Genomic DNA, 22,637 nt, shown 5'->3' on the forward strand with positions numbered 1-22,637 from the left:
AACAGAACAAGTGTTTCTGCCTTGAAAAGACCGTCCACAAAAAGTTAATGTGATGCTACCGCCACCATGCTTCACCTGAGTAGAATCATAATATCCTGTTTCAGTTCCAGTATCACTACAAAATGTGGAAAAGTCCAAATGGGTGGTTGCAGATGTGATGTAGAACAAAGAATATTTATGCAAGGCAGTGTTGATTAGAATAGCCAGCTTACAGTGCCAAAGAGCTCCGAGCGCATTTCCCCTGTGCACCGTGCTTTACTTTGCATGTGTACTGTCTTGGTGGCCGACATCCTCTCACTGGAGATGGTGGGCGTGCGACCTGGCGCCAGGAGCTGATTAGCTAAAGCTTTCTCTGAAGGTGATGGCTGCATAAGAACAACAGAAGTCAAATTCAGTATAAACAGTTTTCACCTGAGAGTGAAATTAAGATATGAGGTGGTGTCACACTGACCAGCTTCTCAGCCTCTATAAGGCCTTTGAGGAAGTCTACTTTACGTGTATAGTCTGTCAGGATCTCTGCAGTAGGTTTGCTGGAATGGAGAAGTAGAAAAGGTTACAGATTTATATTTATATACAGGATATATTTTATATATATTGCTTTTTAAAGTATTCAAAGGTGTGTGAAAGTTCTATGCTGTCATACCCTGGGCTCTTTCTCAAAGCCACCAGCATGTCCTCCAAGGCCCCAACATACTGGAACAACAGGAAAATACTGTAATTTAATTAACCACCATAAAAACATCACAGCTACCACCCAGTAAACTAAAGCACAAGAGCGAATAGACCAAAATCTAAACCATTAATATTTATTAATCCAAAAGTATTTATTCATTATTATTCATTCATTCATTTATTCAAAGCAACTGAAAAAATTCTCAGCATATCATTTATACAGAGAGCTGAGCTGAAAAAATAAATCTGGAATGAACCGATAAGGTAACAAGTACTTCCTCTCAGTAACTGATATCAAACTAAACTGCAGTAATCATCTGTTTATCATTAGAGCACAGGTCCACAACACTATCCTGCATAGTTTAGAGCTCCCGACACCATTAGACTAATCAGCTAAAAATACTAAAGCCTTTCCTGAGTTGAAGTGAATGTATGGGGAAGCAAAGAAAACACTAAAATGTACAGAGCAGGGGGTTGGGAAAATGTGCATTAATGTGACAACTAATAACCTTTAAAGAGCGCTGAAACTCCACAGCCACAATTGGATTTAAGCACAAAAAAGCATACTAAGGTTCTACACTCCCTCGCAAAAGACACTACAGAGACAATGAACTACCCTATCTAGCACAGATGCACTTTATGTGGCTAGGACTAACTTACTAAGTTAATATGCAGCTCTGTCTTTCTAATATGCAGCTCTGTCTTTCTAATATGCAGCTCTGTGTTCCTAATATGCAGCTCTGTGTTCCTAATATGCAGCTCTGTGTTCCTAATATGCAGCTCTGTGTTCCTAATATGCAGCTCTGTGTTCCTAATGTGCAGCTCTGTGTTCCTAATGTGCAGCTCTGTGTTCCTAATGTGCAGCTCTGTGTTCCTAATGTGCAGCTCTGTGTTCCTAATGTGCAGCTCTGTGTTCCTAATGTGCAGCTCTGTGTTCCTAATGTGCAGCTCTGTCTTTCTAATGTGCAGCTCTGTCTTTCTAATGTGCAGCTCTGTCTTTCTAATGTGCAGCTCTGTCTTTCTAATATGCAGCTCTGTGTTCCTAATGTGCAGCTCTGTCTTTCTAATGTGCAGCTCTGTCTTTCTAATGTGCAGCTCTGTCTTTCTAATATGCAGCTCTGTGTTCCTAATGTGCAGCTCTGTCTTTCTAATATGCAGCTCTGTGTTCCTAATGTGCAGCTCTGTCTTTCTTCTATACAGCATCACGATCGTGGAGAAACGTTGTCTCATTTCACTGTGTACTGTGTCAGCTATATATGATTGAAATGACAATAAAACTCCTTGACTTGACTTCTTGGGATTAATCCTCTAAATAAAACAGAGCTGTTTATTAAATCTAATCAGCCCTCCTGCAAAAATACCCGATGTAAAACTAGCTAGGACTTTCCACATTATTTCTAGTCTAGTTAGATTCATTAGACAATAAACAATAATGCATCATTATGTACAAGATCAAAGTGGAATTACAAACACACGTCATTTGTTGTTGTTGTTGTTGTTGTTTTAGCCTGAGAACAAGTAAGCAGCAGATTAAACGCTTAGTACAGATGATAGAATGGCAGTATGACGTCTAATAACGTCTCTAAGCCCGAGCTGTTTATCCTCCTGCTGGTCGACGTGGCTCTCAAACCAGCTGCAAAAACTCACCAATGCAAATAAACTCTTAATAACGTTAAAACACAGCGACAACTCCAACTTGTACAGTAGAGACTTTCATTTAAATGTACCTTCTCCAGCCTCCATTCCACTTCTCCTCTTTTTTCGGAAGCAATAGATTCACAACGCGATAATAACCTGATAAAATTGATCTCTAGCCTGGACGCAGCCATATTGGAAACAGGAAGTCGCAGGAATATGACGCAATATCAAAGCGCCCAGCGGTTCATGTGTTGGTGTTGGTTTTTACAATGAAACCCAAACTGAATTTTTCTTTATAGAATTTGCTTTATTAATTAGCGAATTTTTTGGAAATATAAAAGTAAATCGTTCATTCATGTTTCAGTGCGTTTCTAGATTGTGGTTTATTTTTTCCTGCTATTTGTAAATCTGTCTGTTTCATATAAAATAAAAAACCTTCCTCTAAATCAAAGGGAATTTTATCATCTTTTAAAACTTTTTTATGCTTTGTAAAGTATAAGTAATATAGTTCAGCCTAAAATACTAATCAATTCAACAGTGTCACCTATAAAAACCTGGTCTGAGTTGATTTATTATTGCATTTTACAGTGTGATTCAAACAGAAAACACTATCAAGGCTGCCAACTCTCACGCATTCAGCGTGAGACTCATCCCCATATTCTCACGCCACACCCCCATATTCTCACACCACACCCCCATATTCTCACGCCACACCCCCATATTCTCACACCACACCCCCATATTCTCACACCACACCCCCATATTCTCACACCACACCCCCATATTCTCACACCACACCCCCATATTCTCACACCACACCCCCATATTCTCACGCCACACCCCCATATTCTCACGCCACACCCCCATATTCTCACGCCACACCCCCATATTCTCACGCCACACCCCCATATTCTCACGCCACACCCCCATATTCTCACGCCACACCCCCATATTCTCACGCCACACCCCCATATTCTCACGCCACACCCCCATATTCTCACACCACACCCCCATATTCTCACACCACACCCCCCATATTCTCACGCCACACCCCCATATTCTCACACCACACCCCCATATTCTCACACCACACCCCCCATATTCTCACACCACACCCCCCATATTCTCACGCCACACCCCCATATTCTCACGCCACACCCCCATATTCTCACGCCACACCCCCATATTCTCACGCCACACCCCCATATTCTCACGCCACACCCCCATATTCTCACGCCACACCCCCATATTCTCACACCACACCCCCCATATTCTCACGCCACACCCCCATATTCTCACGCCACACCCCCATATTCTCACGCCACACCCCCATATTCTCACGCCACACCCCCATATTCTCACGCCACACCCCCATATTCTCACGCCACACCCCCATATTCTCACACCACACCCCCCATATTCTCACGCCACACCCCCATATTCTCACGCCACACCCCCATATTCTCACACCACACCCCCCATATTCTCACGCCACACCCCCATATTCTCACACCACACCCCCCATATTCTCACGCCACACCCCCCATATTCTCACGCCACACCCCCATATTCTCACGCCACACCCCCATATTCTCACACCACACCCCCCATATTCTCACACCACACCCCCCATATTCTCACGCCACACCCCCATATTCTCACGCCACACCCCCATATTCTCACACCACACCCCCATATTCTCACACCACACCCCCATATTCTCACGCCACACCCCCATATTCTCACACCACACCCCCCATATTCTCACGCCACACCCCCATATTCTCACGCCACACCCCCATATTCTTACGCCACACCCTCATATTCTCACACCACACCCCCATACTCTCACGCCACACCCCCATACTCTCACGCCACACCCCCATAGTCTCACGCCACACCCCCATATTCTCACGCCACACCCCCATACTCTCACGCCACACCCCCATATTCTCACACCACACCCCCATACTCTCACGCCACACCCCCATATTCTCACGCCACACCCCCATATTATCACGCCACACCCCCATATTCTCACGCCACACCCCCATATTATCACGCCACACCCCCATACTCTCACGCCACACCCCCATACTCTCACGCCACACCCCCATACTCTCACACAGCATCTTTGATCTTTCATCTTTGGCAGCATTGACCACTATAATATACAGTGGTGTGAAAAAGTGTTGGCCCCCTTCCTGATTTTTTTTAATTATTTTTTTGCACGTTTTTCACACTTTAATGTTTCAGATCAAACAAATATTAGTCAAAGATAACACAAGTAAACACAACATGCAGTTTTTAAATGAAGCTTTTTATTATTAAGGGAAAACAAAATCCAAACCCAGTGTTTTGCAGACTGTTTTTTGCTCTTTGCACATGCTGTCTCACATTTCATTCGATTGCTGTTTTGCACAATCCTTTACAATATCTCAGGTAACTGCTGCTATAATACTAATGTGTTCAATTCAGTATTTCTGCACACGCAATATTGTTTAAACATACAGTATTTACACTGGTTGGTGTTGTTTGTTTATTGTCTTTTGTGTATTGTCTTATATTTTTTGTTTGAACTGCCTTTTTTCCTACACTGTTTTTTTGTCTTGTCCTGCATGGTCTTTCTGTCTTTTGTCCTGCACCAGGTCACACAGATGCACTTTATGTATCTAGCACTAACTTACTAAGTCCTTATAGCCCTGTCTTTGTTTTATGTAGCACCACAATCCTGTAGAAATGTTGTCTCATTTCACTGTTTACTGCAACAGCTATATATGGTTGAAATAACAATAAAAGCTTCTTGACTTGACTTGAAATGGCCCTGTGTGAAAAAGTGCTTGGAGTGGCCTAGTAAAAGTCCTACCCTGAATCCTATTGAGATACTGTGGCATGACCTTAAAAAGGCGGTTTATGCTCGAAAACCCTCCAATGTGGCTGAATTACAACAATTCTTCAAAGATGAGTGGACCAAAATTCCTCCACAGGGCAGTAATAATACAACTTTTCCACCAAAAATAACCGGGTGCTGGCTCAGAGCTAGCGCTGGTGCTGGTTCGAAGTTGGTTCCACTGGCGAACCTTCTAAGAACCAGTTTGCCTTTCCATTGGTTAGAGAGCCATCACAGACGTCACTGTATACGTGTCATGTTACACAGCAACGTTAGCGCAGCAGCGGCAAACACAAACACATCAACAATGGCGGATGTTGCTTTACTGTTAATGCTCATGGCTTTGTGAACCTACATTAAAGGTAGGGTCTCCTATTTTTGAGAAACGCTTCAGAAAACTGAGTCGGGCCGACAACAAAACAAAAATCAAAACAAACGTGTAGCCAATGAGCAGTAAGGGGCGGGTCTTGTCAATATGCAGAGATGCATATTGACAATATGCAATAGGCGGTGAGTGTTCAGTGCGCATGTGTGACATTAGCAGAAAGCGGTTTAAACATTGACTGGGAGGATAAAAACAAAGAAACAAAGCAAAGAAAGGTTTACGATAAGGCCAGAAGTAGGACCCGTGTTAATATAGGATCAGCTTTCCAGCGCTGGAGAGAACTGAAGGAGAAGGAAGTTGGCGCATATTCACAGATTCGAGTTTCCTGAGTCAATAACTCCTGAGCTAAACACTGTTACTACACAAATAACACCTCTTTTCTATCGTAGTAATGTAGAGAGGCAGCTACAACCGCGTTTTGCTAGTAACAGCGTTTAGCTCAGGAGTTATTGACTCGGGAAACTCCGAACTGTGAATATGCGGCCAACTTTACTTAAGACGCCGACTTAAGTAAAGTTGGCGCATATTCACAGATTGGAGTTTCCCGAGTCAATAACTCCTGAGCTAAACGCTGTCACTACACAAATAACACCTCTTTTTTATAGTAGTAAAGTAGAGATGCAGCTACAACCCAATTTTCCTCAAAATCAGCTTTCCTCCGCGTTGGACAAAATACACAAGTCTATATGTGCAGATTCCAAGGGACCGTCTGCAAAGTGCAAAAACCCGAAAAGCGAAAACTAAACAGTCAATAACTTCACTGTAATACACTGTACACTGTTCTGTGAAGTCATTGATTTTTTTTTTATTATGAAAAATCATAAAAATATACAAAAAGACATTTCTCCCAAATAAGTGTTGTAGTATAACTATCAGGACATCAGTGATGTGTGAGCTGAATTTGGTGACATTACAGTGTATTACAGTGAAGTTATTGACTGTTTTTTTGTATTCGCTTTTCGGGTTTTGCACTTTGCAGACGGTCCCTTGGAATCTGTCTCTTAGGTGTTCGCACATGGAGACTTGTGTATTTTGTCCACCGCGGAGGAAAGCTGATTTTGAGAAAAACAAAATATGACGCATATTTTGAGTGATAAAAAAATTAAACACTGTTTATTTTAATGTTACAAGAGCATCATAATCTTAGAATTTCATTTTTTTAAAAACTAACTAACTAAAATAAAATGAATTTAAATTAAATATTTATTTTCCAAATCTACAGGGAGCCGCAGCAGAGGGATGAAAGAGCCACTTGAGGCTCCGGAGCCGCGGGTTGCCGACCACTGGTCTAGACCATAACGCATAAAAGGGCATTAATGGGAACATTAAAGAATGTTCTTTAAAAAAAGTCACTAAAAAGTTACTTTTAACAGTAACTCGTTACTTTTTGGTAATCAACAAATTAATTGAGTTACTTTTTGATTGAAGTAACTCGTAACTGTAACTAGTTACTATTTCTAAGTAACTAGCCCAACACTGGTTAAGGGTGGGGTATATCAATAATGTAGCTGCAGCCACATGTATGTAATACTTAACAGTACAACAAATGGGAATGTCATATATTTAAAAGACGAAGAAGAAGAGGCCTTTATTTGTCACAAATACAATCTAGCACAGTGAAATACTTGGTTCACAATACACTTGTCCTGCGATGGGTTGGCACTCCATCCAGGGTGTATCCTGCCTTGATGCCTGATGACGCCTGAGATAGGCACAGGCTCCCCGTGACCTGAGGTAGTTCGGATAAGAATGAATAATGAATGAATAGAAAATGAATGAATGAATGAATGAATGAATGAATAATCTACAGACAGATGTAGCCAGCAGATGGAGACATTTGCTTTGTGAGTCCCACAGTCACTCTGATATCCCGTACCTTATTACCAATGTTCAGAGTTAGAGTTTTTCTACATGCCACCATTCATTCATTCATTCATTCATTTTCTACGGGTCACGGGGAGCCTGTGCCTATCTCAGACTTCATCGGGCATCAAGGTAAGATACACCCTGGACGGAGTGCCAACCCATCGCAGGGCACACACACTCTCTCATTCACTCACACAAACACACACTACGGACAATTTTCCAGAGATGCCAATCAACCTACCATGCATGTCTTTGGACCGGGGGAGGAAACCGGAGTACCCGGAGGAAACCCCCGAGGCACGGGGAGAACATGCAAACTCCACACACACAAGGTGGAGGCGGGAATCGAACCCCCAACCCTGGAGGTGTGAGTTGAACGTGCTAACCACTAAGCCACCGTGCCCCCTCTACATGCCAACATTAAGATTTTAGCCTGTTTCTCGGTGGGTGATGGTGTGTTAAGGGTGGGGTATATCAATAATGTAGCTGCAGGCACATGAATGCGAATTTGAATTTGAATTGACACCACTGACATTATCTCAAAGCAGTTTTACACTTACATTTATATTTACAGCATTTGACAGATGCCCTTATCCAGAGTGACGTACAAAAGTACTTAAGTCTCTCTTTGAATGCATGAGCTCTGATTCACTAGGTTACAGACTTAAGATACCATGAGCTTAAATCACTGTTCAAAGTTTTTGCTGAATACACACATACAACAAACAAGGAAGAAAGTGCTAGTTGAAGTTTTTCATGGATACGTAGGTCTTCAACCATCATTTGAAAATAGTCAGTGACTCAGCTGTCCGGACCTCTAGGGGATGTTCATTCCACCACCTTTGTGCCAGAAGAGAGTCTTGTAATATACTTACCTCTTACCCGGAGAGATGGTGGGACCAGTGAAGCAGTGCTGGTAGCTCTGAGGGTGCGAGGTGCAGTGTGAGGAGTGATGAGGGCTTTGAGGTAAGAGGGAGCTGGTCCATTTTTGGCTTTGTAGGCAAGCATCAGTGTTTTGAATCTGATGTGTGCAGCTTCCAGGAGCCAGTGGAGGGATCGCAGCGGCGGGGTGGTATGCGAGAACTTAAGCAGGTTGAAAACATGTCGTGCAGCTGCATTTTGGATCATTTGCAGGGAATGAATTGCGTTCATATGTATACCTGCCAGCAGTGAGTTGCAGTAGTTCAGTCTTGTGATGACAAGAGACTGAACAAGTACCTGAGCAGCCTATGTGGACAAAAATGGCCAAATCCTTCTAATGTTGTAGAGAAAGAACCGACATGAGCATGCCACATTAGCAACATGCAAGGAAAAGGACAGTTGATTGTCCATGGTTACTGTCACAGTGTAAGATGAGGTTAAGGCACTGTGACTAGCCTCAAACACAGTTTAGGAATAATATATATAATTGTGCAAAAAACAGCAAATGACTGAAATATTGTATAGTATGTGCGAAATGGCTGAGATATTGTACAATATGTGCAAAAACGTCTGAAATGTTGGGACAGTTTGTGCAAAAACAGCAGAAAAAGTGTGCAAAACAGCATGTAAACAGTTTGCTGGATTGTAAGCAGCATGTAAACAGTATGTTGTGTCAGTGTGTGTGTTTTGTGAGGGTCTATGCAGTCCATACAGATGATGTGTGTGTATGTTGTGCTCAGTACAGTACAGTTCAGTTATTGAGAAGTCTGATGGCTTGTGGGAAGAAACTGTTACACAGTCTGGTCGTGAGGGCCCGAATGCTTCGGTACCTCTTTCCAAATAGCAGGAGGGTGAAGAGTGTGTGTGGGGTGTGTGGGGTCATCCACAATGCTGTTGGCTTTGCGGATGCAGCGTGTGGTGTAAGTGTCTATGATAGAGGGAAGAGAGACCCCAATGATCTTCTCCGCTGTCCTCACTATCCGCTGCAGGGATTTGTGATCCGAGATCGTACAGTTCCTGAACCAGACAGTGATGTAGCTGCTCAGGATGCTCTCAATGGTCCCTCTGTAGAACATGGTCAGGATGGGGGGAGGGAGATGTGCCTTTCTCAGCCTTCGTAGGAAGTAGAGACGCTGCTGGGCTTTCTTGGTGATGGCGCTGGTGTTGAGTGACCAGGTGAGGTTCTCCACTAGATGAACACCAAGAAATTTGGTGCTCTTGATGATCTCTACAGATGAACTGTCGATGTTCAGTGGAGAGTGGTCACTCTGTGCTCTCCTGAAGTCCACAACCATCTCTTTAGTTCTATCCACATTCAGAGAAAGGTTGTTGGCTCTACACCAGGCAGTTAGTTGTTGCACCTCCTCCCTGTATGCTGACTCGTCGTTCTTGTTGATGAGACCCACCACGGTCGTGTCATCGGTGAACTTGATAATATGATTCGATCTGTGTGTTGCTGCACAGTCATGAGTCAGCAGAGTGAACAGCAGTGGACTGAGCACGCAGCCTTGAGGAGCTCCAGTGTTCAGTGTGGTGGTGCTGGAGATGCTGTTCCCGATCCGGACTGACTGAGGTCTCCCAGTCAGGAAGTCCAGGATCCAGTTGCAGAGGGAGGTGTTTAGTCCCAGCAGGCTCAGCTTCCCAATCAGGTGCTGAGGGATGATTGTATTGAATGCTGAACTAACTGAAGTCTATGAACAGCATTCATACGTATGTGTCTTTATTGTCCAGGTGGGTGAGGGCTAAGTGGAGGGCTGTGGCAATGGCATCGTCTGTGGAGCGGTTTGGACGATACTTGTACTTTTACTCAAGTATTGCTTTCTAGTACTTTATACAACACTGTTGATCACTGTTTGTTACTTTCCAACCAGACTGATCCAAGCACCATTTCATATCATCTGCCATAAAACATTGAAATAACCATAGACACAGACAAGTTTTTCATTTATCATTTATTGGGCAATACACACACACAAAGATTGCAAACACTCACCAGTTTCCATTTTCCTGAACCAAACCTGTGCAATATACAAACTGGGACTTTTATACACTTACCATGCTGAATAACCATGTCTGTATAAAAATGTATAGTTTTTGGTGTTTAAAGTCTCAATGGTTGTTTCACATGTGTGCTGAATTGTGTATTTGTGCTTATTTATTTTCATTAATGTATATTTTGTTGCCAAGTGATTGAATGTATGTTTCTAGGAGAAGAAACAACACTCACCAATAGCTCAATAACTCCTGAGCTAAAAGCTGTTACTAGCAAAACGTGGTTGTAGCTGCCTCTCTACATTACTACGATAGAAAAGAGGTGTTATTTGTGTAGTAACAGTGTTTATCTCAGGAGTTATTGACTCGGGAAACTCCAATCTGTGAATCCTATATTAACACGGGTCCGACTTCTGGCCTTATCGTAATCCTTTCATCGCTTTCTTTCTTTGTTTTTATCCTCCGTGTCAATGTTAAAACCGCTTTCTGCTAATGTCACACATGCGCACTGAACACTCTCTCCATATTGACAAGACCCGCCCCTTACTGCTCATTGGCTACACGTTTGTTTTGTTTTTTGTTTTGTTTGGTGGCCCAACGCAGTTTTCTGAAGCATTTCTCAAATATCCCCACCTTTAACATCCAAACGCGGCGAATCCAACGTGTACGTGCAGCTCCATGTAATCTGTATAAACGGAGATAGTAATCGAGAAGGTACATAACGTTATTTTATCATTAACACAGATAGCTAACTACTATCATGTGTGCTGATAATGTGTCATATTGCGGTAAAGTAAAAGTGTATTAAACATTAGTATACTTTCATTCATTCATTCATTTTCTACCGCTTATCCGAACTACCTCGGCGTCATCGGGCATCATTCGCAGGATATACCCTGGACGAAGTGCCAACCCATCGCAGGGCACACACACACACACACACACACACACACACACACACACACATTAGTATACTTAAGGTACATTATCAAATGCGCTAACAATAGCCCCGCCCACAGCCCCTGACGCAAGCGGTTCTTGTCTAGACCAGCAACGTTTTGGTGCTACTTAAGAGCCACTTTTCCTGGTTCAGAGCCGGTGCTTTGGGTGTCGAAACAGAAAGAACTGGTTCTAAATTAGGCTCTGGTTCCGAACCAGCACTCAAACTGCCTTGATGGAAAAGGGGCATTTTTTTCAGACTCATTGCAAGTTATCACAAACACTTAAGGGTGGCTCAACCATTTATTAGGTTTAGGGGGCAAACACTTTTTCACACAGGGCCATGTAGGTTTGGATTTTGTTTCTCTTAATAATAAAAACCTTCATTTAAAAACTGCATGTTGTATTTGTGTTATCTTTGACTAATATTTACATTTGTTTGATCTGAAACATTAAAGCACAATTAAAGACAAACATCAAAACAATAAATTATCAGGAAGGGGGCCAACACTTTTTCACACCACTGTACATTTGATTCTAACTTATTTCTCCACTCAGTGTGAGAAATCCCCAGCCTTAGAGAATAGTTTAGAGGAGTGAGACCCCCAGCCTTAGAGAATAGTTTTGTTTCTCTTCTACATCCAATAGCCTGATGAGCTCCGTCTCCATCCAGAGTTATCATGAGGATTAACTATAAATATATAGACACTAGAAAAATGTGTGAACCTTCAATTAAAAGCAACCTGTCTGTTTAGTAACAAATGTGCTAATGTTTATCCTTGCTTCAAATAAATACATTCATAAATTATACATTTATTCCTTTCATACAACAGCAATTTTTGCCAATGATACAAAAGTTTATGATTAAAATTATGTTAATTTATTGTATATCAGTCTTTAAAATCCTTTTTTTCCAGTTACATTTAAGGATGTAGGACATCCACAGAACAAGTTAGATCCCATTAATACTTGTTATAGTAGCTATAAACACTTGTTCCCTCAACTTTTTTTTCCTCTGTTCAACAAAAACATTAAAAAAATGTGTAATGTTACTGAGAAGCCACAAAATGCCTCTGTACTGAAGATGTAAGAAAATAAAGTTACAGCTTTAACTCTGACTGTACAAAAGTACTCACTGAAAACTCCTTCCATAATTATTCAGTAATTGTGTCCTTACAGAAAACCTCCCAGTAACAAGCACACTATTATTTATTTATGTTTATTAGCCTCGGGTTATGCAGCGTACCTGCCATAATGTAACTCAATGTATTGAAAGGAGTGCGTTAATATAAACTAAAATCATTTGCAGCAACTACCCCTATCATTCTACTATGAGGTTTAACACAATGAGGTGAAATCAGTAGCTGCTTACCTATACACTATAAACTCACTGAATTACTCTATAGAAGGTTAATGTTGAAAACTTATAGGGATTGATAAAATGAGATTTTAGTAGTTTGTCCTAAGCTGTACACTTCTTCCATCCTGGAACCCATTAAAACCCTCACTGTTTCTACTTCATTAGTGCAAAATTCCATACACATGATTAACATCAGACCTCCTCTCAGTCCATGTTTATCCTGAGGCAACCCTGCAAAAACAAACAAAAAAAAAAAAAACAAACAAAAAAAAAAATAAAACAAGCACACTGGTCCAATCTGAGACTTTTAAGAATGAAAATCAGGCATATGTGCAGGCAAGTACAAAGTGTATTGTAGGAAAATAATTCGATAAATCTGTCCATTAGATGCAGAACAGCAGAACAGAAACATTTGCCACTTAAGAGTACAAACATGGCCCCACCACAAAAAAAAAAAAACAACAACAAAAAAGCAAGCATGACATTTAAAACTGTAATCATCCACCCGTTCTCACTCGCTACACTTCAACATGGCACAAAACACACCAGCGGGTTAAAACACATGACATCATTAGTAAACACAGTACACAGTTCTTCTCAGATACTCCCAATGACCTTAAGCGCAGTGTCCTACTAATTACTAAAAGATCCAGGTTATGGTTAATTTTCTGTAAAACTGAACTGTAAAAAGTACAGCCATTTTTCATGTTGCTTCGTCTGGGTGTCTTCAACCAGAGAGAAAGTGGCTCATGCTGTTTTTGTTCCTTTGCATGATTAAAATGATCCATGAGGACAGAGATTGAGATGTTCATTAAAAGAGCTTTTCCACCAACGTCGTGTGTGGTGATTATTGATGAACCGTTTCCAGCATTACAATACAGCAAGAACTGATATGGAGAAGAAAAAAAAACAAAAAACAAAAAAACAAACAAACAAAAAAAAAATGGTAGTGAAGTTATTTACATACCATTAAAACCCCTACATATTGCAAAAGTTGTAAAAATTAATATTGCAACCATAATCAGTGACCCGTTTAGTATCAGGATCAATTGTTTTCCAAGATGTGAATGAACCTGTGCAAATGTACACTGAGAATAAATAGCTAGTATTCCATACTTGACATACATCCTGCTCTCTCTTTGTTCTGTGTACATTTTATTAAGAATTCAACTCTGAATGAAAACCTGCTAACTGCTAAAAAAATTCCTAAAAAAGAGTGTGTTGGTCCTCAGAATCTGCACCAGCAATGTGTTGGTGGAAAACGGTTGTAAACGTTTCTGGGGTTTATTTTTTTTATTTATTTTTTTTTTAAGTGTTTCAAGTGTGAGGTACAAAATTGTCCTTAACCTCATACTTTTCCTCAAACCAACATGAATTTATACACTGACAAGAAACCAAAGGCACAATTAAAAACTTAAAAAAAAGGGAAAAAGAAGCAAAAAGGTGCAACATCATGCTCTTTGACCATAAAATAATAATAGAAAAAATATTGTAGAGTTTAGATTCATGATAGCACCCATGAGGCTGCACCACAAAACTGCACTTAAAAAGTCTATTAAAAATTCTATATCATTAATAATGAAGAGGAAAAGTGCTTGGTGAGCAGAGCCAGTCATCCTGGCTGAACCGTTCTGTTAGGCGTGAATCAAACGCCATCTTGGATATGAGCAATGTCAGGGTCTGAGAAGCGTCTGGAGGAGACGAGGAGTTCCTGCGGGATAGAGGAAGAGGATTGAGAGGACAAGGCATCTAGTTCAGTTCCAGAGCCAATGAAGAGTGACTGGATGCTGTCTTTACGGCGTCCAGGCCGTGGCCGTCTCTGTACAAGTGTGAAGACGCCCGGGGGCAGGCGAAGCGTGCAGGGGATGATGGGATGCCGGCGCTGGAGCTGATTTCTGGAGGATGAGGATGCAGGATTGGAGGGACAGGAGTTCGTACTTGCTGATGAAGTCAACAGGGGTGACAAGAAGGAGCTAGAGGGTTTAGGTTCATGGATTTGTGTTACGGCCATCATTCTACCTGGAAAGAAGGATAACAGCCTGGTTAAAATAGGAGAACAATTAAATAAACACTATGCCATCATGCAACTATTTATGCATATATACATAATCAAACCTACTGGAGACCCCATGCACTGTACAGATCAGCTTTTACACAAAAACATCAAGCTCAGGAAATGCTTACAGTAGCGAATAAGGAGAATCAAAGCAAATTAATTTTAATTACATGAAATATTTAGTATTCAAAAGCAAAGGGACAGAAAGTTTACACCATCTAAACTACACCAGGTAAAAATTGTGTCATGATGAGGCCATGCTATGAAAATGTCTTGTACATTAAAGTGTCAGATTTGCTTTTTGCACTTAATACATTATTATTCGTAATCATCTTAATCTTTTTTAATTTAAGCTTTTCAGTACAATTAGCCCAAGTCTAAAACAGCTGCCTGCTCCTGTGTACATCATTATACCACAACCCTATTCAATTCTGTTCCCTGATTGATCAGTGGGTGCTAATCCTTCAACCCTAAGCAGCAGCTATATATTCAGTCTATACAGGAGAATTACAGGTTCATATTAATGTGTTCATAATTTATCTGCTCATTCACAGGGTGGACTTGCAAAAACGTGTCTAATTGAAAATAATGTTGAAGGTTTCTTTAAAGAGATGCGTATTTAACTGTAGCTGAGTTTAGAGTAGAAGAGGTTTGTAATCCGGCATGCAACACGTGTTAATTCTGTAATTTGTAATATCTGCATGCATGTGACTACAAAAACGTACAAAAAAATAAACTGACAGCCCCAACATGCACAATTTTAAGTTGATTTATTTACAGACCTCACTACCATGCTCTCTCATGCCAATACAACAACCGACCCCTAATAACATTTACATGCATCTGTAGTGAGCCACACTCCATAACACCCCCACACCCACATGCACATTTGATTTGATCACAACCTGCTAGAGAGCGGCCGGCACTGCCACTCTCTTTAACGGCACCAGTAGTGGCCTCTCCATACCTGCACCACAAATGACACGGTGACTCGTCACAGCAAAACAAAATTCAGAGAATAAAAAGGCTGTGTGTCTGTACCTTAATACTGACCTTCCATGTCCAAACTGTGAGACCGATCATCTAACAGACTCTCTGAACTAGCCGAGGCCTCCGAGTCCAGATTCTCCTGATCTGAACCTGGCTGCTCCATATCTGGTAGACTACAGACTAGGTCCTCTCTGTGAGACACAGACACACACACTTAGCATACTGAATTCATCAAAATAAAGTCAAATGAAGATTAGAAGCCTTGTGCAACTTTGTTTTTGTACATTCTGAATCAGTCAGCTAACAGGATATTTAAATTAAAGATATAAAAGTATTACTTATTTTAAACTGTTGTGTTCATGAATGTGGCGTGAGATGGAGACAGACAAAGATACAAAGAGAGAGAAAGAAAAACACGAGAGGGAGACTGTTGTGTTAACCCTACTTCTCCTGTTTGATGGACTTGATTCGCTCCACCAAGTTCCTTTCAGCCTCTGTGTCTGAGTCAAGTGGTTCATTCTCAGGAACCACACAAAGGTCAGAAGGTTTCTCCTTCACCTGGAAAGCATGCGCACACGGTTAGTTCTACATTTGCTACCATTCGTTTCCAAGATGAAACTAAAGCACTGAGATCCAGGTCATTTATTTGGGTCAATGCTACCCTATGTAGCTCCATCAGCACTGCTTGATAAACAACCTAGAAATAGTTTCTGAACGCATTAAGGTTCTGGTCAGTTAGGGAAAATTCCTTTATACATTATTACTGGGTAATCAGTAGATAGTTACTTTTTCAGAATTATACAAAATAAAAACACATTTTTAACTTTTAATTCCTAAGAGTTTTTGTAATATTATACAACTATTTACAGTAGGAGCCACATCAACATTTTCAAGGGCCACGAACAAAGGAAATCTTGGCGAAAATCTTTATTTTTAACTTAGCACCTTATTTATTCAATAATCTAACACAAAAAAGCTGTAGAACAGAATTATTCAAGGAAATTAAAATAGGAAACTAGACTCTGTGCACTCTATTAATAACACCTGTACATACGTGTGGTTGTCTGCTCAGTCAATCATGTGGGGTGGCACAATGTAAATAATCATGCAGATACAGGTTCAGATCAAACCCCAGACTGAAGAAAAGGTGTGATATCTGTGACTTTGATCATGGCATGGATGATGGAACTAGATGAGCTGGTCTGTGTATTTCATAAACGTAAAAACGACAAGTGAGTGACTGTGGATGGAGATGCCTTGTTGTTGAGAATTGGTCAGAGGACTAATGATATAGAGATATATGTGTAAGAGTTGCCCAAATACTTCCAAGCTCCATGTTTCACAGTTGGTATGAGGTTCTTCTGAAATGTTGTATTTGGTTTACACCAAACATGTCCTCTGTTATAGTCTCCAAATATTTCAGTTTTGGTCTCATCTGTCTAAGGCACATTATTCCAGATATCTTGACCTTTGTCTCTGTGTTCTTTGGCAGCAGATTATATTTAAGGCTTTTTTGAGACTTCTTTAAGCATCTTGTAGTCTGCTTTTGGGGTGAATTTGCTTGGACATCCTGATCTGGCCACATTGGCAGTTTAAAATGTTCTCGACTTGTAAAAGATTTTCCGGACAGTGGAACTGCTGATTACAATTTTTTTGAGATCTTTTTATGTCCCTTACCAGACTCATAAGAATCAACAATCTTCTTTCTGAAGGTCTCAAAGAGCTCTTTGTATCTCACTTTAACAATTAAGAGTGAACCAAACTAAATATCTGAGGCTTAAATAAGGCAGGTCTTCTTCAAAATGCTGTGACAATGTTCTAACAATTTGCACCTGATGTGATCCACCTGTAGGTCATTTTATCCAATTTAAGTACAAAGCATGTTTTTTTTAAAATGACATTTTATAGATGAATATTAAACTATCTAATTTAAAATTAAATGATTACAAAAAAGGCCTCTTTTTGGTTTTATTTTGTTTAGTTATATTATGTACACACAGTGATGCTTGTGAACCTACATGTACATGCCAGATGTCTGTCTGAGTTCAGCACATAGGAGTGGGAAAAAATCCCCAAAGGCTGATGTGAGAGACTAGTCAGTGGTTACAGAAGACATTTGGCTGAACTCATGCATGCAAAAAGATTTACCACAAACTACTAAATAAAAGGTTTCACATACTTCTGCACAAGTCAGAGTTTCAGTTTTTTGAGATAAACCACTTTTGTTTAATAAATAATGTTTTTTTTGTGTCCTTCATAACATGACTATCTGCTTTAAAATCAGGGTTTGGATGTATATTTGATAAGGTTATTTTTATATTTCATATGCCTATGAAAGCCTCAGCCCATCCAGCCTTGCCGGTTCTGAGATGTCTTTATTTTTTTTTTTAATCTTTCTGTGTGTACTAACCATAACTGATGTGTGAGAAAACCCCAGAACTTGCTCAGATCAGCCCTTCTGGCACCAACAACAACGTGACCAAAGTTATGATGTTTGAAGTAAACATTAACTGAAGCTCTTGACCTGTAGCTGTATGATTTTACTGCTGCCACCTCATGGGCTGATTGGATAACCACATGATTACAGATATTTCTAATAAAGTGAACAGGGAGTGAAGAAACAGATTAAACTCACACATGCTGCTGTAAATTCTAAAAATTACTGAAAAAATAAAAAAATTGAACTATAGCTTGTTTATGTGGAACAAATGAAAGCAGGCAGGGGACGGTACAGAGTTTGACATCTGTGATACTATACAACATGAAGAGAGATCATTTCTTATAACGACCAAGCTCTGCTATTCACTATATAATTCCAATTAGTAAATGAAAAGGGTAGATAAAACAAGGCTTATGACTCATGCAGTGGAGTTGAAATTGTTAGTGGAGTCTTATACAACAAAAACAAGGAATGGAAAATGTCCAAGTTTGGCTACAACCATCAATACTTAATTTCCAAACAATGTGAAGAATGTAGTTTGATAACCAAAGAAATGAAACAAGAACGGTGAAAGGAGAAATCATGCGATGCCATGAAAATCACACACCAGAGGGCACTAAACACACAAAGCAGCAAGTGGGAAACAGTTAGTATGTGTGAGCATCTGCAGTACATGCAGACACAAATACACACATGGTGAGTGAATACATTGGACTCCAGTTGAACATACATACCGCTACTCCTTTATAAGGAGAGGTAAACCTTAGAGGTAAAGGCCAGCTCTACAAAACCGACACAGAAGCAGAGAGAATGCGTCACAATCTGACAGAGCAATACGCACAGCTATACATGAGAGAGAGAGAGAGAGAGAGAGAGAGAGAGAGAGAGAGAGAGAGAGAGAGAGAGAGAGAGAGAGAGAGAGAGAGAGCGCAAGACAGACATACAGGTACACAGAACAGAGACTTCAAGATGGAAAGAAAAATATATTTGTGAAGATTGAGAGATAAATGAAAGACTGACAGCTAAAAAAGTGATTAAAAAAAGAGACAACGTGTTGACGAGACATGAGACAGACATACAGAACCGAGAGACAGACATACAGAGTCTGACAAAAGATAGACAGCAAAAGGTGGTGAGACTAAAGGATATAAAGGCAAACATATAGACAGAGAAAGACAGACTGAGCAATGAGGGTGATACAGAAGCAGCAGAAACAGAGACACCAAGTAGAAACAGACCCAGAGATGGACAGAAGAAAAGGAAGAAATAAAGCAGGTGTTTGTGTTTGTGTCCTCTCTGCTCTCACTGTGTTGCTTCTCTTCAGTTTGAGTTGGTTCTTTGCCAGCGTCTCAGCATACTCTAGCTGTTCAATTTCCTCCAGCCTTTCAATGTACCGCCTCATCTGCTCATTAATCAGCATCTCTACACACCTGTGCAGTACAACACACACACATCAGAATAATATAAACACCCACACACACCTGTGCGCTAAACACACTTGCACACACTTTGAAAAACCTGTCCAAGGAGTAATTCTTAATGACGTGTGGACTGAGATATACATACAGACAGCCAACCAGACAGAGACAAGAACACATACATGGTCGTCTTGGCAACATCTTTCATGCTGAGTAGTGGGTCAGCACTGTCAGGACCACGCAGGATGCAAGGGGCGAAAACAATGGCCAAGGAGTTTGAGGTCATCCGGTTACTCTTCTTTTCCCTCGACACCCTGTAGGAAAAACAGTTTACAAAATAATAGTTACAAAAATAAAATTAATATAATAATAATAAACACAGACAAACACACAATGTTGTGCTGATATAGGAAAATAATAAACGGCATTGTGTTTCATTTATCTTTTACCACAATAAACTGACAATCATGTAATTATAGTTACAATTATTGTAACATTATTGTAATATTGGGGAGCGTTCCTGTTCTTACTTAATAAAGCAGTTATAAATGGTCATTCCCTCGACACACTGATTTTTTATCCTCTCCCAAAGTTAATATAAGAATAAAAGCAGTTTTAATGCAATTGAGAATGGTAAATGCAGTTAATTTTGGATTAACTTAATCTTCAGTTAATCTTCAGTTATTTTCAGTAATTTGACTGAAAATAAACACACATCATGTTTAATGGGTCTTTAAGTGTTCCTAAGCCCTGGTTCTGGAATACTATTATATCCGAGTCAACTCCAAATCTAATCAACAATTCTTGAACAGGGAAAACTATGCAATCAAAAGAAAACCATAAAATAATCAAAAAAACAGAAACAAAGAAAAAACACAAAATGCAGAACAGCGGTCCACAAAAACCAGTATTAAAGGTGGGGGGCATGATGTTTGAAAGCCAAATGTTGACATTTGAAATCACCAATACAAGCACACCCCTAACCCAAAAGGGTGTCACCCCATTTTGATAGCTCCGCCCCACACATCCATTTGTAACCCAGGCAACTATTATGGCGGAACCTGCTGGGGCAGCTGGCCGAGGGGATATTTTTATCAATAAATGAAATATACTATGAATGAGTATAAACTATACTTTAAATGAGTTAAATGTGTTTTTGTAGTACTGCGTGTTGTACCATGAAAGGTTTAGCTCCGTTTCACGCAGATGACGACGTTCAACTCCTAGAACCCGAGGCAGAGGTAACAGCAGGTATCCGCCATGTCAATGTTTTGACATGCGTTTGGCTAATGTCACACAAGCGTACTGAACACTCTCCGCCGCATATTGACAAGACACGCCCCTTTCTGCTCATTGGCTACACGTTTGTTTTGTTAGTCGGCCCGACTTTGAGAAGCATTTCTCAAACATTGTGCACCCCACCTTTAAGAAACATTGGTTTAACATGTACAGCCTGTCCACAAACCAAATCAATACTACAGACAATTTAAATGTGTCAGTGGTTGGCTAATTAAAAAGATGCTGCTGGTGTGCTCACCTAACTAGGTGGAAAATGAGTCTCTCTAGAGTCTGGTAGTGGGCTGTAGGGAGCTCCTCTATAAGCCTGTAGATGGCCTGAAGCTGTTCCTGCCTTTCAGGTAATTCTGACAAAAAGGGTTTAGTAAACATTTACAATATTTAGTGAAATAAAAGGACTAAAATTTAAAATTTAGTGAAATAAAAGAACATAAGACAAAGAAAGACAGACTGATAGACAGAATAGAAGTAATGAAAGTTTCAGGAGCTAGAAGACTTATTATATAAACATTCCATCATTGCACCAGACAGCATGTAATATTAGTTCATCATGTCTGACAGATCATCACAAAAACACAAAACTTTAAGTACCTACTATTCCCCAAAACACAATATATGTAGGTTCCACAATTATCAGCCTTAGTTGGTTTGCACTACAACAAAAAAGAGAATTTGGGTATGTAGTGAAGGTGCTTTAAAACTCACCTACTGCAAGGATGAAGTCATTGTAGTGATTAAACATCATTAGCGGTTCAGGGAGCTCCCTCAGCCACTGTTTCACCAAACCAGTTACAGTGTGGATGGGGTAGTCCTCCAAACACACTGCATTAGGATCTGTAAGCACACACACACACACACACGCACACACTTAAAGCAGTACCAAAACCCCACATGTTCTTATATAAACATGCACTTTTATTCTGAATATTCTGAGCCTAAGTAACATCTCACACCTGAGCTACAATTCATAATGTATATTTACTGCTACTACTATGACATGTTATAAAGTTGCATTGTATTAACTGTTATCTCAGAGAATGTTTGGGAACATTAAAATGAGAGATGAAAATCCCTGCTTCATTATAGGGATGAGTTATGCTACAATTAGTGAAACAAGTCTAGACACACAGTGATGCTTAGAGTCTTACCAGCTTCGAGAAGTTGCCGGAGCTCCTTCATGCGGTTAGCTGAGCCAGACTTCCTGTAGATACCCTCAGTATAGAGACCATTCATCTCTACATGTTCCAGCATTAGCTCCAGAACCATGGGGACCGGGACCTTATCGGTGACCAGGCGACACACATGCACACCAAAGTGCTGAGAACTGGAGTCCTCTTCGTTCTGTACCAGCCATGAAGAAACAGGAGAGAACCCAAGGTGAAATGTCAGGAATAAAACACTCCATTTAAAATATTAAAAAAAAAAAACCAAAAGAATCCAAGAATCAACAATGGTGGTGTGTTTAAACTGCCTTATTGTTGTCATTCCAAATCTGAATATTTTCCTAGAACAGCAAGCTATTCTAACCCAGTATTTTGCCAATTGTTATTCATTAAAAAAAAAAAAAAATTACAAATTTAGCTTATATTTACATTTAATGTTACAAGTTAATTCCTATTTTCACTCACCAGCCCCTCTTTTTCCCCCTGGTGTTAATAATTAAATAAATCTGTTTTTTTTTTTTACTTTGAAACTGCTAAGTATAAACAGCTATTACTATACTATTAAGTATAAAATCACAGATACTTTACTTTAGAAACAGAAAGGTACGTCA

The 22,637-nt window shown here is 40.2% G+C and overlaps 2 protein-coding genes across 2 annotated transcripts in view; both read right to left on the reverse strand.

Annotated features, from left to right (window-relative positions):
* use1 (unconventional SNARE in the ER 1 homolog (S. cerevisiae)) overlaps positions 1-2,534 on the reverse strand; it is an 8,044-nt gene extending 5,510 nt beyond the window's left edge. The window contains exons 1-4 of the mRNA XM_060883272.1: positions 2,400-2,534; positions 644-693; positions 452-530; positions 213-365 (exon numbers count right to left, since the gene is read on the reverse strand). Of these exons, the coding sequence (XP_060739255.1) occupies positions 213-365; positions 452-530; positions 644-693; positions 2,400-2,501 (384 nt within the window). The 5' untranslated portion in view covers positions 2,502-2,534. The remainder of the gene's footprint in view (positions 1-212; positions 366-451; positions 531-643; positions 694-2,399) is intronic.
* Positions 2,535-11,587: 9,053 nt separating this feature from the next.
* Positions 11,588-22,637, reverse strand: part of si:zfos-588f8.1 — a 57,334-nt gene continuing 46,284 nt past the window's right edge. Inside the window, exons 35-43 of the mRNA XM_060883285.1 lie at positions 22,012-22,204; positions 21,569-21,697; positions 21,105-21,210; positions 19,750-19,881; positions 19,456-19,579; positions 18,884-18,931; positions 16,155-16,267; positions 15,773-15,900; positions 11,588-14,682 (exon numbers count right to left, since the gene is read on the reverse strand). Coding sequence (XP_060739268.1) covers positions 14,309-14,682; positions 15,773-15,900; positions 16,155-16,267; positions 18,884-18,931; positions 19,456-19,579; positions 19,750-19,881; positions 21,105-21,210; positions 21,569-21,697; positions 22,012-22,204 — 1,347 coding nt within the window. The 3' untranslated portion in view covers positions 11,588-14,308. The remainder of the gene's footprint in view (positions 14,683-15,772; positions 15,901-16,154; positions 16,268-18,883; positions 18,932-19,455; positions 19,580-19,749; positions 19,882-21,104; positions 21,211-21,568; positions 21,698-22,011; positions 22,205-22,637) is intronic.

Source organism: Tachysurus vachellii, chromosome 1 (genome assembly GCF_030014155.1).
Source record: "Tachysurus vachellii isolate PV-2020 chromosome 1, HZAU_Pvac_v1, whole genome shotgun sequence".
NCBI lineage: Eukaryota > Metazoa > Chordata > Actinopteri > Siluriformes > Bagridae > Tachysurus > Tachysurus vachellii.